Source organism: Malus domestica, chromosome 04 (assembly GCF_042453785.1).
Source record: "Malus domestica chromosome 04, GDT2T_hap1".
Classification (NCBI taxonomy): domain Eukaryota; kingdom Viridiplantae; phylum Streptophyta; class Magnoliopsida; order Rosales; family Rosaceae; genus Malus; species Malus domestica.
Window position 1 is genome coordinate 2,842,523 of NC_091664.1, and position 16,878 is coordinate 2,859,400.

A 16,878-nucleotide genomic window follows, 5' to 3' on the forward strand; every position below is an offset into this window, starting at 1 on the left:
TAGTAAACTCAGAATTATAAATCATACACATTCATTCCCACTCCCATGCATGGTAAGTAAACATGCTCTACAAGTTCACATTGGTAGTCCCTACTAGCCCCGTTGAGGCACAGCGTCCATGCCCAAGGCCTGCTTCCGATGGAGGTTTAGGGCCCAGGGTTTAACTTGGGGTCGAGTCTGAATTCGCACACTTCTTTTCATCGAACAACCCCCAATTGCGCTGAAATTTTTCTCCTTATAATATAATGTTGTCCCTTAATAAAATAAAATACCCAGTGCACAAGGCTCCCGCTTTACGCGGGGTTTGGAAAAGGTGAATGTCGGCTAGCCTTACCCCCATTTATGGAGAGGCTGCTCCCAAGTCTCGAACTCGAGACCTACCGCTCATGGACGAAAGCACTTGTCATCGCATCAAGTACGACCTCTCCTTAATAAAATAAAATAAAATAAAAAAGAATTGCTAGCATCTCCGTACCAATGAAGAACTCAAGATAGATAAATTAGACAATGCCTGATCCAAATTATTTATACAAAGCAGGGACCATTATTTAGTTTGGCTTTGATCAAGTGTTATATTATTACAGAAACCCTAAATAATCGAACATACAATATTACTCAGAACTACAATTATTCAGATCATATCCTTTCAACTTTCCGCCTCAAACGGAAAGTTGTCTACTTATCATTATATCACATCAGTAAGTATACAGAAGCCACACACTGATGTACCTTAAGCAAACAAGCATACGTATTCAATACCTCGTACATACCAGAATGTTCCGCAAGAGAGTCCTGCTGAGCCACCCGAAGATCGTGCATACAGCTGCTGTCTCCAATGAGTACCCATATACGGTTACAAAAGGAGAATTTATAGGGGTTGCGGTCGTGTCTGGACTATATAGATATCTTTGCCCACAAGACATCCTTCTACATCCTGCGGGGAGCCAAACTTCCGCTCAAGAAAGAATCCCACTGTACTGAGGCGCTGACCAAGCTGATGACGGAAAATTGGATCAACAGTTAACGGTTTCTTGCTGTAGTCTACAGTCAAATGGATAACCTCCCCATCAGCAAGGACTGCACCTACTAGCTCCTCACTGAAATTCGCAAATGCCAGAGTTCGTACATTCCCATCAAATTTCCCAGACGATAAACGCCAGGGTGTGCCCCTAGTGCCTGAAGCCAAAGTTTCACCAAGGCCAGAAGCAATTTCAGCCTCAACAGAATTATGATTTTTGTCCGTTGGGCTGACTGTATGAAGCACAAATGATAAGTCTGGTGAAAGCATTTCTTGCACCAGAATTGCCATTGTAGCTTCCTTCTGAGATACACCAGCAGCTCGACGGCTCAATACTGCCCTCCGAGTGTAAAGTGAAGCCCATACTCTGCTAATAGCATTTGCAAAGACTGTTGGATTTGAAACACTAACATTGGGAATTGAGTCATATAATCCAGCAGCTGACATTCCAGCCAAGTCCTCAACATTAGCACTTGAACGAACAATTAGGCATGCATTTTCAGGAAATATTTTCCCTATGCTATCAATAATGTCTTTCGGGGGCTGTAGGGAAGAGATTAGTTCCTGGAGCTGACTGCAAAGTTGTTCAAGTTCCCCACCTTCCAGCTTCTGTGTTTCTACCTTATCTAGTAACGACCTAAATAATTCGGTGGATTTGCTTTGTTCCAATGCCAACTCCATAGAGCCAAATGGTATCACTGCGCCCAAAGGGACTTTGAATGAAGCTGGTACCCCGTCGTCATTATAAACTGCCAATTAAAAACCACAAGCCTCGGGTAAATGAAAAGGAACAAAAACATGAAGGAAAATACCTGATATTTTTATTAGGCAATCCACAATCATCTCTCGTCCATTACATGCAAGTGGTTTGTATGCACTAATTTTCTGCAGTACATTCTAATGCATACTGAAGATAACTAAGTTTACATATGCATATGGAAAATGATAAAAATTTAAGGGTTAAAATTTGACAGAAGAATCCATTATTCATCATCAATCAATTGGTATAAGTAGAAGCAAATCTTTTACTCGTATGGTCATTTGTTTCCGTATGAGTGGCTGAATTTGAAGACATACACTTTTATTCACAACATAATCATCTACTCGTTATCTAGTTTTCAATCAAGGGCCATCCACCTATCCAATTGTTAAAGAACGAGTGGTTCTGTGTGTTCACCCAAGAAGCAATAACTTTTAAGCTTCTTTTTAGCAATGACACTTGTACTCTTTGCCGATTCTCGCTTTACCCCTGCACTCATGTTTTGAGACCCAGTTTACACTATTTCGTCAATTCTGTCAACAAATAATAATAAAATTTCTCCATTAAAATTCAATACAATTAAAAGATGAAAAATGATAATTAAACCAACATCTCTCCTCCCTAAAGTCCCTTTCCTCTTTTCTCTCTCCTTTAGTCACCGTTTCATCTTCTTCAATTCTTATTTTCATCTTCTTCTTTACATTAAGCATTCTCATTTGTAAATATGAGCAACTTCTTTTGTCTAAGTAATAATCTCTCCCTGCTTCATATAAATCGGCTGCAGTGAATGCCAAGATTATAGATGTCATCGTTGAAAGTCACTCCTAGACGATTCTTTATCTCATCTAATGGAAATGAAAGGGGAAGGCCTGGAAATCTTTTCAAGAGAGAAGAAAAAAAAAAGAAAGAGAATCCTTTCCTTATTGTTGCTACACAAACTAAGCAATTTTTGAAGAAAAATTAAATTAAGCATTTGACAGTGGTGAAGAAGAAAGAGAACCAACAAAACTTTCAAGGGAAGTTGCTCATGTCTACACTTACCTACAAAATTTGCTCATATCCTTCCCCACAAATTTTCTTCTTAACTCAAAGAACCATATCAGATGGAAGAAGATGATACGGTGATTGCAGAAGGAGAAAGACAGAGAGGAAGTGTCTGGAGGGAGGAGAGATGTGGGATTTGAATTGTTTTTCATTTTTTCTTTTTCATTTTTTTATTGTATTCTATTTTTAATGAAGAGATGTATCATAATATCCATGTCACTTCAGCAACTTAACAGTTTTGTTGACGAAATAGTGTAAATTGGGACACGAAACAAGAGTGCAGGAGATAAAGTAAGACACTAGAGTGTAGGACCAATATGTTGCCCCATCAAATTTCAACAGCTCTTTTCACCTGGAGCAATATATGATGTGCAAAGAATAGATATAATACTATTGCGACTGAACATGTCTTGTCAATGTATTTCCCTATGGTTCAGCAAATACGGGTGAATAATGTTAGATCACACTCAAGTGACACATAAAAACAGTCAGCAGTCAAATGCCAACTCATAAAGCCAAATTAGTTAGAGCTGTTGATTACAGCTGTCATAGTGGTTGTAACTAATTGTAAAGTTGTTAATCAGCTCCTACTTAAAGCAAGTGTATAAATATAAATGATGTAATCATTTAGCTTCAGTTAAAAGGATTCTGAGATACATTAAGGGCACGTTTGTTTGGCTTCACTAACCTGGACTGGACTGGACTAATTTTTAGTGTAATCCTCTGTTTGTTGGCTACCAGGACTAAGTTTAATGGTATTAAGTGGGACTCGCTTTCACTAACTCCTTCGTTAGGTGGTCCTAGCGAGACCCCCCAAATCTGAGCGCACTGCTAAGACTACCTCTCTCTCGCGTCGTCTCGCTCGACTCCTCGCCTTGCTCGATCGACGGCAAAGAACAAGCTCTCTTTCCCCAGTCCAACCTAACTTCTACTCAAGGTTACCCTCTCAATTTTCTTTGCTCCCCGCCTGCCCTAAACGAACGCCTTGGCCGCCGTCGCTCTTCTGCTTCGTCTCTGTCACAAAATTCACTGTAATTCTTTCAACCCATCTCGAATTAATTCAATTTTTTGCTAAAAATCCTTGCTTTCTTTCAATGTTCTGTCAATTTTGATGCGAAATTTCTTTCTTTCACATATTTGTCAGTTTCTGCTGTTCAATTACTTTGTAATCCGAAGTGAGAATTTCTACTTTTTGTGTGTGTTGGGGGGGGTGGATTAAAGTATTTATCAGATTTTGGTGCAGTAGATGCTCTTAGCTTTTTGTTTGGGATCTCATATAATCCATGGCTTGACACAAATGTTTGATTTAGGGTTCGCTCTTGATTGTTGATAGAATTTGTAGTAAGTCTGCCAGATGATGTTGGGAAATTGCCCAAGGGCTTTGAGATCCAGGTTATAACCATTTACATGGACTGGAATAGTGAAAAGGATTACTGTGATCTAATCCCTTCTGATGGCTCAAAGTTTCCATTCTTACTGCCCATATGAATACATAAGTTTTTGTGATTTCATCACCCGTCTCGTTCTGGCTTGACCGTTGAACATGGCAAAGATTGAACTGTTTCAGACTTTCAATTAAATTTGTGCTTCAGTGGGAGGGAGTGAGGAAGTTATCGAACGATTCTCGTTCTACCTTGAACCTTTTGCATTTTCTACCTAATAGATCATGGGATCGACTACTAGTTGTAGTAGATAAATCTCCCGAGTGTGGTGATGGGGGAGCGGAGGGCTACTGGATAAGGAAATGTGAAGACGTAGGAATGGTCTTGTGGTTCCTTGTATTTTGGAAATATATTGACAGTCCCCTAAAGTCTAGCGTAGAATTTTCTCCCGTCTAGCCATCGTGTTTTCAATGGGATTGGTCAAGTAGAAGTGAATCCTTTCTTTCTGTTTCTTTTCAGTGTCCCCCTTAATCTCAATTAGTTAATGCAGAAGTTTAGCAGTATTATGCCATGTTTGGAGTGAATTCTCTGATTTTCTCTTTTATCTTTAAGGTGAGCATTTTCTCTTTTTTCATTGTAGATATGTAAATGATGGGAGACCCTTCTGGCAATATATAGTCAGTTCTTCCACTGGCTGTTCCGATTCTCAGTGCTTTGAAGAACTTTATAACTACTATATGACTGACAAGGTTGGGTGATATTTAAGTACCATTTTCTGTATAGTAATATAGAGGTGTGAAGTGGGTTATAATATTTTTTTTTGTTTTCTCATAGGCTTGGCATCTCTGTGATCCTGATGCTGAGAAGGTGGTTGAAGCTCTGAGGAAAGCAGGTGTTAAAGTAGCTGTTGTATCAAATTTTGATGCCTGATTAAGGTCTATTTTACATGATCTATGTTTTGTTTACGGTGGTTTATTTTCTTTAGTTATTAGATGTTTGATTTGTTGCTTTCATGTAACATCGTTTGATTTGTTGGGAGAACACTTTGTTATATTGTTGTTTGGAACAATGGTACTCTTGAATCATGTATGTTTCTTTCGTTGGCAAGAAAATTTGGTTTTTGTATTTTTATTGAGTCTCACTCTCATCAAATATTATTAATTTTAATAATATCTTTAATAAAAAAGCAATTAAAATAGAACAATAATGTAGTCCTAGTCTGAGCAAACATCAAACTGGTGACAGTACTGTTTTCATTATCCTGCTTCTTAGTCCGACACTGCACCAAACGCTTCACTAAGCCAGTCCAGCTTAGTCCCTGAAGCTAGTCCAATCCGAGACAGTCCGGTGCAACAAACGCACCCTAAGGGGACTATTGATCATGGAATATTGGAATGTGATTTGAGAAGGGTTCTTCATTGCTAATGGCATTTTCAGATGCAGGCTGGGCAGGGTGCCCTACATATAGAACCAGAACATCAACCAGCGGCTCTTGTGTTTTTCTGGTTAACAACCTTCTTACTTGGTCTGCAAAGAAAAAAATATAGTCGCTACAAGCTCTAAAGAAGCTGAGTACAGAAGTCGTCCAACCACTGCTCCCGTGATCTATATCTGCAAGTTGTTTAGGGATATTAGTTATTTTCTAGCCAATCCTCCTATTTTATAATGAACTGGTTGATCCCCGACCTCCATCGATATCTATAAACATTTATGTTTCAAATCTCAATGTTGGAGACCTTGATGGATTGAACAGGGGTTTTCAACAATCAGTGATGACGACTGCACTTAGTTGGAGAGGCCATCAATTTCTGGAGGAAGAGGTTGTTACAGCCTTGAGGAATTGTGATAGGATAAGGTCCTCAGGATGTGACAGGTTCACCAATGAACTTTACAGAAGTGTTAGAGAGGTCTCAAAGATGATAGACTGCATTGCTTGCATGATTTTCAATGGGAATAGTATCGTTTCCACATAATCATCATAGTTTTATTTCCAAGAGGGAGTTGCAGGTCGAACTATGGGAAAAGTGCTAGTTTTTAAGGTCTCAGGCAATGGAAAGGGAATCTACGAGAATCAAATGCTTTCTTTAATTTTTCTTGTCTACAAGTAGGGGATGGTAGATGAATCAGGTTCCAGTTTCCTCATCGACTTGGTCAGACACCTCTCGAAGAAGCTTGACAGGGGCACAGGTGGTGATTATTTCTCATGTGAATGCAATCCGTTTTTCTAAGTAAAATTGGGAAGTATAGATGTCAGTGCCAAACATACAACAGTGAAGATATCGATCGAGATGGATTTTTGAGCAACTAACATTCCCACTACCATTGTCACTATATTTTCTTTGGTTGCTTCCTTATTAAACTCGTAACATCTTGTAAGCTAGAGTAGCGCCTTTGGCTTTCAGAAAAATCTTTTATCAAAAAGAAAGAAAAAGTTCTAGACTAGTGATTCAAATCAAGGGCAATCATTTCAATTAGTTCAACTAGACTAGATATCCCTAACGACCATAAAAAAATTACCTTTCTCAGATTCTGCAGCCAAGGAAGCTAAACGACCACAAGCTGCAGCCTTTGCACCTGATGTCTCCGCATCTGCATCAGCAAGTAGTAAAACTCCTCCAGCCGAAACCCCCTAGATGATACAATTATTAACATATTCGGAAGCAACATAATTTCTGGTGATCAAAATCAATATCAATGAAAAAAAGCAAAAATTTGATTAACATTTTGGGATGAGAGATTAAAAGTAAATAAAATTTTACCTGATTGGAGTTGGCTTTAGTAGCAGACCATGAAGGACCATCACTTCCACGTGCTTCAACCCTGGGTGCACCATCACCTGAAAGATTCTCCACTGACAAATGGCCATTGCTATTTTCTGATGAAGGATATATATCAACACCTGATGAGGATGCTTCTAACCTGCAAAGTTCATATAAGTGAGAAATAAATAAATCAATGTCACGCCACTATTCTTATTTTCTAATGATTCATTGGCACTGTTTATATGACATGATTAAAGGACTCCTCAAAAGTTCGGAAAAATAACCTCACACATTTCCCCTTGTGTTTTTGTATATCGGCAACTTTATCATCATCTTCACATGTCACGAACACAACCTTCTCCTACATATCACCATCATAGTCTATTGATTAGAATTATATATTCATGTAAAAAAAAATTTGATAACTTGACCTTTCAACAGACAACATACTTGTCGAGCTCTGACACCGAGATGAGATAAGTGAGGAAGCTCTTGCAGAAGTACAACTCCCACAATGTTACTCCCAGCAGCTGTAACCTGACAGATGAATCAACTGTAAGAATAAGATGGTAACTAGATGCCATAACATTCTTGTGGTTTGACGAAAACTATAAAAGTAAGCAGAATGAAAAACCTCTTCATCTCCATCTGCTCTGTTAACCACAAGAACAATTGGTCCTTCCAAGGTTGATGGTATTGACCCAGGGACAATCCTCTCAACCTGAAGTTATAGCAGTATATTGTCAGGGGTAAATGTGAACCAAATAATTACAAGAAGGCAAATACTACTAATTACTTAATCCTTTGGTGTACACGTACATACATTGTATTTAATTCATATAACTTCTAAAAGTATCTATTTGACCTGATCAATATCTATCTACAATCTAAATGCTTTCCAAGTAAATCTATTTATTTCTACTCTTCTTTCCTCAAAATTTTGCCGATATTGATCTCTATATCTCTGTAACTTTTGAACTTTGACACAGTTCAATTTCAACATTTCACTTGGCTTATAAGTAAGTTTGAACTCCAAGAAAACATAGAACCTAAAATCTAAGTTCAGGGTGTATTTTTAACTACAAAGAATTTTTTGGGGATAGAAAACATGAACATGATACTGAATTGTGATGTTATTTCACACTTAGGGGATCAAACATTGAGGGTACCTGAAGTAATGTTCCCACAGCAGCTCCTGGCACAATAACATCCCAACCTTGAGAACCAATGGTACTTCTAGCAGCTTTTAAAAGTAGGGTGCACAGTTTTGAGACCTGAAATATTACACTGCAGATAGCATTTGTAGGTGGAACGTCAGACAATAATAGTTCCATGTAGTCCGTTACTGTACAGTCTTAATACTGCTATAAATGATGGTTTATGTCAAATGCCAAAATATATATTTAAAAGGTAGACATACCCAGCACGAATCTCAGCTTCAGCATATGTCCTTACACTATTCTCAGGGATCCCAAAAGCTTTTCCTAAAATCTGCAAACGTTACCAAAATTCCATTTTAAATTGGTCTAGAATTTTAGCACTTTTCTGATGATGATGAACTAAGTCAACTGGTACAATAATCTGAACAGCTATGAGAGAATGATAAAGCTCAAAGAAGATTTATCCAAGAATACCATATCATTGGCCCATAAAAGAAATGTAGTATTTACAATACACACAACATTTGGCAAGTATGTTTCAAGAAATTCTTCAAACTAAAACCCTTGGGTTCAATTCTTTATAAACAAGAAATTGAAGCGTTAACCATCCGCCAAGGAGCTTCCATAAGAGATCAAGCTTTGTTGAACCCAAGGCTATCTTTAGCCTCATCAACCATTTTTTCTTTTTGAAAATTAAAGGAAAGAAAAAGATACCTGGACATTTTGGGGGAATATTTGAAGAAGTGCTTCAGAATATTCTTCAGTTAGCCTCCTGGCTCTATCAAGAGTAGCTTTAAGCCTTAGTGCCCAGACTGTTTTGCCATCTTCACTTCCTTTAAGAGTAGAACAGGAGGGGAAATTAAAAAAAGGTGGGTTGTTTAAACAGTATGCATTCCATGCACAGGCTAGTTACCTTCCTTTTCAGAAAGACCTCTTGCTTTCCATGCAACAAGTTCATTCTCAATAGCAGCACATTCTTCAGGCTTCCAACCAGATAAACTTAGCTGATGAATCCCGACAATAAGGGCATCAAGTGGACCATTCCAAGAGCTTACATCCTTTGATTTCACATTTTCTGCCAGCCAGTGTGCCCCTCCCAAAGCATCAAGCTCATTAAGGAATCTAACCAAATCAATGATTGACCATAACAAAACTAATACCCAAAATCTTGATAATTGAAATATACTCACACAGAAAGTTCAAAACATTTAAACAGTGGGGTCATGAGTTTTAGGTTGAACAGATTGCAGTGAACAATGTCATTCATGATGGTTTGTCTTTTTAACTATTGTCATGCACAAATTTTACAACCAGCTGCTACTTGGAGCTTTAGATAACTGGTTGCTAAATCATAAATCAACACAGTGCTCCCCGCAAAATGCTCACATTTTAAAATGATAATTACACAAGTATCATTTTTCTGCCACATAAGTTTATGATAGTACAGGGCTCCCCGCTAAATGCTCAACTGAAATATATCAGCATCGCTAGATTCAAAGTTTGTGCAATTTAAAGGACGCAAATCTGTACTATCATGAGGGGTCAATTCCTTAATTCAAGGGAGACACTGCTCAAATTGAAACTTTGAACACTACATAGACATAGGAGTTCAAGTTCAGGAGGGGTCAAATTTCCCATGTATTTATTCATGTGAAATGATAAAAACTAAAACTGCATTTACAGCCAAAAATTATTTTCCTACCTGCTTAAAAGAATAAACGAATAGTCCTCAAGTCCAATCTCACAAAGGCGCCACTGATTTATTAACACAGATGAAGAACAGATAACCATTAGAAGAAAAATCATCAAACGGTTACTTCATTATTTGTTTCAGTTGAAGCTTTTGATTAATAATTAAAAAAAGAAATATCACCTTCTGACGCATAGCCACTGCATTATCAGGAGCATCATTTCTAAGGCCACTTTCAAGACCCCTTGCAATTATTTCTCTCAGGGCACTCAAAGATTGCATGGTCTTGAACAACAGATCAGTGCCATTATTTCCCAAACCTTTATTTGACACTTCTAAAGTATCCAAACTCTGGAAATAAAACAAAAAATACAAATAAAAAAAATTGATCTTGCAATTACGCCATCATAACCCAAACACCGCTAACAAATTAAACTGGAATTGGCAATACCAATAAAAAATAGTACAACAGAAATTACTAATCTATAGTAAATATCATCATGCATAAAAATCGTGAACTTGTTGATTTGATGGAACCACAATTGTCATATCCTTCCTTTCAGAGGTAAAGTGAGGATATTTCTTCTTTGCTTACAAATTAAATTATGTTACACTTCAGGAATAAAGTAAACAACAAAATACGTAGTGCAACCAAACAATAAATAAAATATATATAAATGATTTAGATGTATATGCTCCTTAATGTGCTTAAAATTATTACCAAAAAGGGACTAAATCCAGCGTCAAGTCTTCGAATGGACAAGGGAAGTGCCAAATTGACAGCAGAATCAGTTCTTACCATATTAGAGTTTCTAACTACTGGGAATGGAACGTTTAAGATTGCAAGAATTAAGAAAAGAACGACAACCAACTTTACATCAAGTTCCTTCATCTTGCATTCTTGAATGGGAAATTTTTAATATAGGAGTTATTTATGTAAGCATGTTACTTTCAATGAAATTAGATGGATCACACTCACACATGAGAAAAGAAAGTGGTAGATGGGGTGAAAATGGGCGGCTGGGTATGAAATGTTAACCCTAGAATAAAATGGTATAATGATCACACATATATGAGTAATGTTTTTACTTCTTCAATACACCATTCCTAGAATCAAATGTTAACCCTAGCTGTCAGAAAAGATTGAACCCTATATTTATGAACCCCACAGTACAACAATAAGAAAATTTGGGCATGCAAGTTTTATGCCTGATAATTCTGGGTATAAAGTTTTGTGTATCAGCAATAGAGCACATGAACTAAATAAATAAACCGTATAATATTGAAACAACTGAACTTCACATATTCAGATCCAAAGGATCATCCTATGCCTTCCTTCACACAAAAAATTACTCCAATGCATAAAATTGAAGAAAATGAACCTTTTTGCACTCCAGAAACAATGCAAGAGCTGAACGGCCTTTATCATCAATAGAGTCTTTGAGGGATTCAAGTTGTTCGGCAAGGCTGCAATAGCACAAAATCAGAACCAAATGTCACAGCACCAGCACTAAAATTCAACTTATAAATCAAAGAACATTACAAAAACAAGAAAATTTAACAGAAGATCAATCACAGGAAACCTATCATTTTAATCGTGAAGCTGAGAGGTGAGTGTGAGTTTACCACAATTATCCACATACACAAGCGAGTTTATTTTAACTTCAGGGAAATATCTATGTTAGAACAAAAGGAATATTAATTTCTAAAAACATTGGTTAACTAGATGATATATTAAAAGCTTTTTGCATGTTATTTTAGTTTTAATTCCTAAATCCAGAAAGATAATGGTAATGCAAATGGTTGAAAAAAAAAATGGTTGGAGATTCATATGCTTAGCAGGTCCTCTTCAACTATTATATTTCACATCTTCCTGAAAGGAAAAGTCATGTTAAACTTTTGAGTACTACAGGTATAGGTGTCTAAGATAGCTAAGACAAACATTTTCCCTCACAGGTTTTCTACCCTTTATCCTTTTAGATCAAACAGATCTCTCGATATCATATCTACAACAATTTTAAAATATTCAGTGGTAAGGCTCTATACAGTTCTCTTCTGTCTTCCTTTCTGATAACCTAATGGTAGTAAAGTAGGAATTCCACACACACAGTAGCATATAATTTATGTGAATTTTGAAAAAAAAGAAACAAGAACCCTGAGAGCAAATAGCAATTCAAGTTTTAAGAGGTTCAGCCACACTGCAGGGATTTTATTTTATCTTCTAAAAAAGTTTAAGTTCATGCAGAATAAACTAACTTCCATAAAAAAAATTCCGAAATTTTTCTTTTATTCATTGAAGTAAATCTGGATCAAAACTTGTTTCATGCCAAACCTTCCAGCATTGAAGAAGTCCTTGAGTTCATGATGGAATATCTTGAACTGCTCTACAAATGCTCCATTGTATTCTCCAGGGTTCTTGGTTATTCTTGCAAGCATAGCTTCTGTAGCAACTAGATCTTCAGGGCCGGCATTACGGTGAAGCTTGTTTTGAATTGTATGCTTAATTTCTTGCTGGAATTTACAAAATTGTTCAATATCAAAACATCACTAATTGAAATAGAAATAAATGCACCGAAATTCCCTGCAGAGTATAACCTTGAGGTCATGAGGGATATCATTCCGATGAGCAATGTCTCTTATTCGTGTAAGGGGAACAGATGCAGTAAACTCTGCTTTGAAAGATGGCAGACATGGATGAATTTTGCGGATGACAAGTACTTCCTGGAGATCAGAAATAAAATTTTCAACTGAGAACCAGAAACCAATATAAGAAGTTATAATCAAATAGGAAAAAATGCAAATATGATTGAATACACAGTTATGATAAAAGATTTTTTTTATTTTTTATTTTTGGACCAACAGTGATGTGAATTCCTAGTGATTCCATCTTCCGTCCAGTCTCTTTTTTTATTGAGAAAACGCTGTGCTTTTTCCCAAAGGTAAAGGCCAAGTTAAGTGGTATCAGTCTATCCGACTGTGGTGTCAATTTCGGGTTTGTTTGGTTGGAGAGAATTAGCAGGATGTTTTAGAAAAGGAGGGGGGTAAGTGAGTTTCTAGTGGGATAGAGTTTAGATTTTGAGCATTGATGCGGGCTCAAAATTTAACTATAATCCCTTTTCTTGAGTGCATTTCAGGGTTCTTTCAAGTTTATGCTTAGGAAGAGAGAAATGTTAATTTCGATTGCATTTGGTCATTTCTGCATATGACATATTCTTCCAATTTCTAAACTCTAATGCTAGATACAATTATTTGATGGACAACAAACATTAATATTTTTCATTTTCCTAGAACCAATCAAGTCCTAGCACACTTTTAAACGATCAACAGCATTAGCAGGTCATGGATTCTACCCTCACTACTCACAAGTTTGAGCAATCAGAGAGAATTGGACTTATCAATTGATTATAAGATCATCTCTTGAGGACTTCACCAATCTATAAAAGTAACCAGGCAGTGCATAACTTCTGTACTTATCAGCACAAACTTGAGGTCCTAATTCCATGAAATTTTGCACTAGCCTCGCCTTTTTCCCTCAACACAAAACTTCACTTATGTTTCTGGTTCTAAGAAGTCCAATTTAATTGGAAATAACCCATTCCATCCAGTCCACCAAACGGGGCCAAGGTCCTTAGCTTCATGTATGATAACCAATCTTATCCTATACCCAATTTAGAGTACATTTGACATAGCTATGATGAGATTATTTTATACGTACCACAGAAGTCTAATCAATCAAATAAAATAAAAAAAACCAACTAAAATCAATGGTCGGACCAAATCATGTCAAATAAGATGAAAGATCACCTGGGGTGAAGTATCTTTCCTACAGGAAATTCTTTCCAGTTCTCGAAATATAACCCTGGAAATCTCAGCATGTCGGTTTGGTCGATGATGACCTCCATCTTCAAAGCAAGGAATCTGGCCTGTATTTATCCACTGCATTACCAAGAAAATCTAAGAAACGCAAGCAAAACCCAAAATAAAAAAGAAAGTCTAAAAGAAATAATGAGCAAAACCTTTAAATAAATGGCAGAATTTATGAGAGCATCCAACCGGTCCTCACTTTGCAAACTTCCAACAAGTAGATCACGTACAACTTCAAGCTTCAACATCAGAAGGTGTACATTAATGCTATGAAAAAAAATGACGAAATTAAAAAGTACGACATATATGATGAAATTTGATTTAATTAAATATGAACTGGAGCAACAAATTGTCTTTATTAACGAGGTCTTTTCCATGAGGAGTTCAGATTATCTTTACTGACAATTAGTTAATAAAAACAACCCAAAGGCATAATTCCCTGTTTGAGTTCAGAAATCAAAAATCAAAACTTTCTGGACAATGTGTAAAACTTAAAAATACACAACAAAGAAAAGGACAGATAAGTATCCATAAAAAGATTGTTAATGTAAATGGTAACTAAAACAGTTGAGGCAACATTCTGAATAAATCTCATAGACTTTGAAAAGCCAGATAAAAGGCAATCACTCGAGGTACCTTCTTCCACCAATTCCTTGCATTTCGATCACCTTCAACTAACTTCAGAGCCAACCCTTCAAGACCAGAGGTGTCCCATTTTCCTCCTTTACGGTTCCCATGCTCATTCGACCGCATGAATGAGATGGCATTACCTTTCCATTGACCAACAAAAGGACTAGACTCCACCTCTTCAGCACCAACAGTATCAGCCACTGTAGAACCGTTCTGACCCACATCCTCCCCTTCCTCCGAAGAGGGTAAACCCACAGCTTCCGTAGTTGCATTCCAATGACAAACCATCTCAAAACTTCCTCCATTGGGAAGTTTCAAGACCCGATTGTGACCACCTTCCCAAAGCATACTCTTGTCTGCCCTTACAGTCAAAAACTTATACTCAACAGACTCACCCCCTTTGAACTCCAGTGTACATACCCATCCGCTCTCTGTCCAATTCATAGGCACCTTCTTCTTCCATGATCCCAATTCCTTCACCGAACCCAATATTGCAACACTCTCACCAAATTCAACTTGGTGATCCAATCGAATATTAAGCCGAACTTTCCCAGACTCGGACTTCATCATGCTGTCTTTCTCCTCGTCACTGCCAACCGAAAAAAAAAAATAACAGCAAACACGACTTTATTTGGATTTTCCCTATTCCGATTCTCAAAGTCAAAGAACTAGACTTCAATACATGATTGGTAGTATATTTGGAGTAACACCGTTTCAAATGGCTCAATTATAATCTACGAAGCACATAAAGAACATAAATTAAACCGTTTTCGCTAATTACACAAATTGATATCAGTTGAATTTGTAGTGGTGAAATCTATTCCGCATGGCATTCAGCCAAGTAACTAACGTTTTAGCTCAAAAAAGGCAAGAATTAAGTGATTATTGAAACAAACAAAAAACATAATATACTTGTATAATTAGAAGGATCCACAAATCTCTGTTTGGCAACTGAGAAAATGCAAGAAAGTTAGGAACTTGAACGAAAAACAGAGGGAATTAAGGAAATTAAACAGAAAAAAATCATACATTGATTGAGCGGAGGAAACGCCACAAATGATCTGACAAGTGTTGGATTTGTGGTAGAGGGGACGAAAACCCCTCTTATGGGCGAAGAAGGGAACGACGGCAAGGCTTCCCAGGCATTGATGCCGAGGGTGGAGGCATCGGAGTTGCTTGCGACGGTGGAGTTGTGGCGCGGAAGAAGAGGTGTGCAGCGCATGCACGCAATCCATTCGACGAAATGCCAAACCAGAATCCACAAGCAAGAGAGAGAAACGGGAGGGAGAGAGAGAGAGAGAGAGAGAGAGAGAGAGAGAGTGAGGTTTCGGTTTGGAAGCAGAGATGATGAGTCAGTCCAAATGGAGATGAGGAGGAGGGAGTGAGGAGGAAGATTGGAGAAGTGTGAAGTGAGAGAGAGGTACTTATTATTTTATTTTATTTTAATTGGGACACGTGGCAGCGAGCCCTTCCAAATCCCCAAATTAGATCCATTTGTCCGGGTCCTATACGCAAAGCTTTCCATCAATTTATGGTCTCGGAAAACCAAGAATTAGATCCAAAGCAATTTTTTTGCTAGAAACACCGTGTATATTGTAAATACTACAAGTACTTTTTTTAAAGAATTACTTATAACTTTACTAAAAATTAATTCAAAAATATTTTGCATTCCATAAATATTATTATTAAAAGGAAAAAATCAAATTTATAAGATATTTTTTAAAAAGGTAAGGTCATTGTCTCCTAGCACGTTGATAAAGTAGACAAGATAGCCGACATAAAAATAAAAATAAAAAATAAAAAGAAGTTGACAAGATAAATCACAGGAAAGCCCACATTAGTGATGTGCCCTGGTGAAGTTAGCTGTATAGATTATCGTATTGTCTCAACAACAATTATCTCGAGAGGTTGAACTCATGAAGGTGATGTTCAGTATGCTCGAGAGGCTTAATGGTGATAAATTGCATGTGATGAAGCTTGAAATTAATTGCATATAAAATAGTCAACAATAACAATAAAGTCTTATTCAATTATGCGAGGTCGATTATATGAATCATAAAACGTCATTACGTTTAGTTTTGCGTCAAGTATTTCGTTAACTTCAAGTACTTCATGTATTTCCTTAAAGTCTATTACTAAGTTTTCCTAGGTCTTCCTCTACCTCTGAGCCTCTATATCGTAATCGCATTTTCTAACCGGATCATTTGTAGATTTTCGGTTCACACGTCCAAACCAACTTGACCGATTTTCTCTCATCTTATCTTCAATTGTGGTCACTATCACTTTACCTCGAATATCCTTGTTTTTAATCATATTCTTTGTCGTGTGCCCACAATTCAAAATATTGTATGATGCAATTTTCAGCCTAACATGAAATAAATGATTTCTTGATTTTGTAAACTCATACAACAACGAAATTTGCAAATAAAGTTATGTAAATTTAGAAAGTAATGTACATATCATTTTACATAAACTATTGATTCCAACAAGGGTAAGGAAATAACAAAGAGCCATCACTCATTTTCTATGACACTAGCCTTCATGCACGCGCTCATATGCGTACATAAG

At 37.0% G+C, this 16,878-nt stretch overlaps 1 protein-coding gene across 2 annotated transcripts; it reads right to left on the bottom strand.

The window, feature by feature from the left end:
• Positions 1-500: 500 nt before the first annotated feature.
• LOC103456005 (phosphoglucan, water dikinase, chloroplastic) lies at positions 501-15,721 on the bottom strand. Of its 2 annotated transcripts, none has more exons than XM_029100831.2 (19): positions 15,340-15,721; positions 14,317-14,899; positions 13,833-13,919; positions 13,621-13,752; positions 12,412-12,537; positions 12,149-12,327; positions 11,199-11,283; positions 10,000-10,167; positions 9,829-9,881; positions 9,040-9,248; positions 8,841-8,959; positions 8,387-8,457; positions 8,136-8,253; positions 7,601-7,687; positions 7,417-7,503; positions 7,251-7,327; positions 6,964-7,123; positions 6,722-6,833; positions 501-1,767 (listed from the first exon to the last, which is right to left on the bottom strand). In XM_029100831.2, exons 1-19 carry the CDS (start codon positions 15,543-15,545, stop codon positions 869-871), a joined length of 3,558 nt encoding a protein of 1,185 aa, XP_028956664.2. In that variant the 5' UTR covers positions 15,546-15,721; the 3' UTR covers positions 501-868. The 2 variants fall into 2 exon arrangements, with proteins under 2 accessions (XP_028956664.2, XP_070676518.1); XM_070820417.1 differs by lacking the exon at positions 501-1,767 and adding an exon at positions 5,349-5,815.
• Between the last annotated feature and the right edge of the window lie 1,157 nt (positions 15,722-16,878).

Coding starts and splice junctions, on each gene's coding strand:
- LOC103456005 (XM_029100831.2), bottom strand. CDS start 15,545: ATGGATTGCGTGCATGCGCTGCACACCTCTTCTTCCGCGCCACAACTC. Junction 9,882..9,999: donor CAGTGGCTATGCGTCAGAAG/GTGATATTTCTT, acceptor TTAATAAATCAG/TGGCGCCTTTGTGAGATTGG. Junction 7,504..7,600: donor GAGCAGATGGAGATGAAGAG/GTTTTTCATTCT, acceptor TTCATCTGTCAG/GTTACAGCTGCTGGGAGTAA.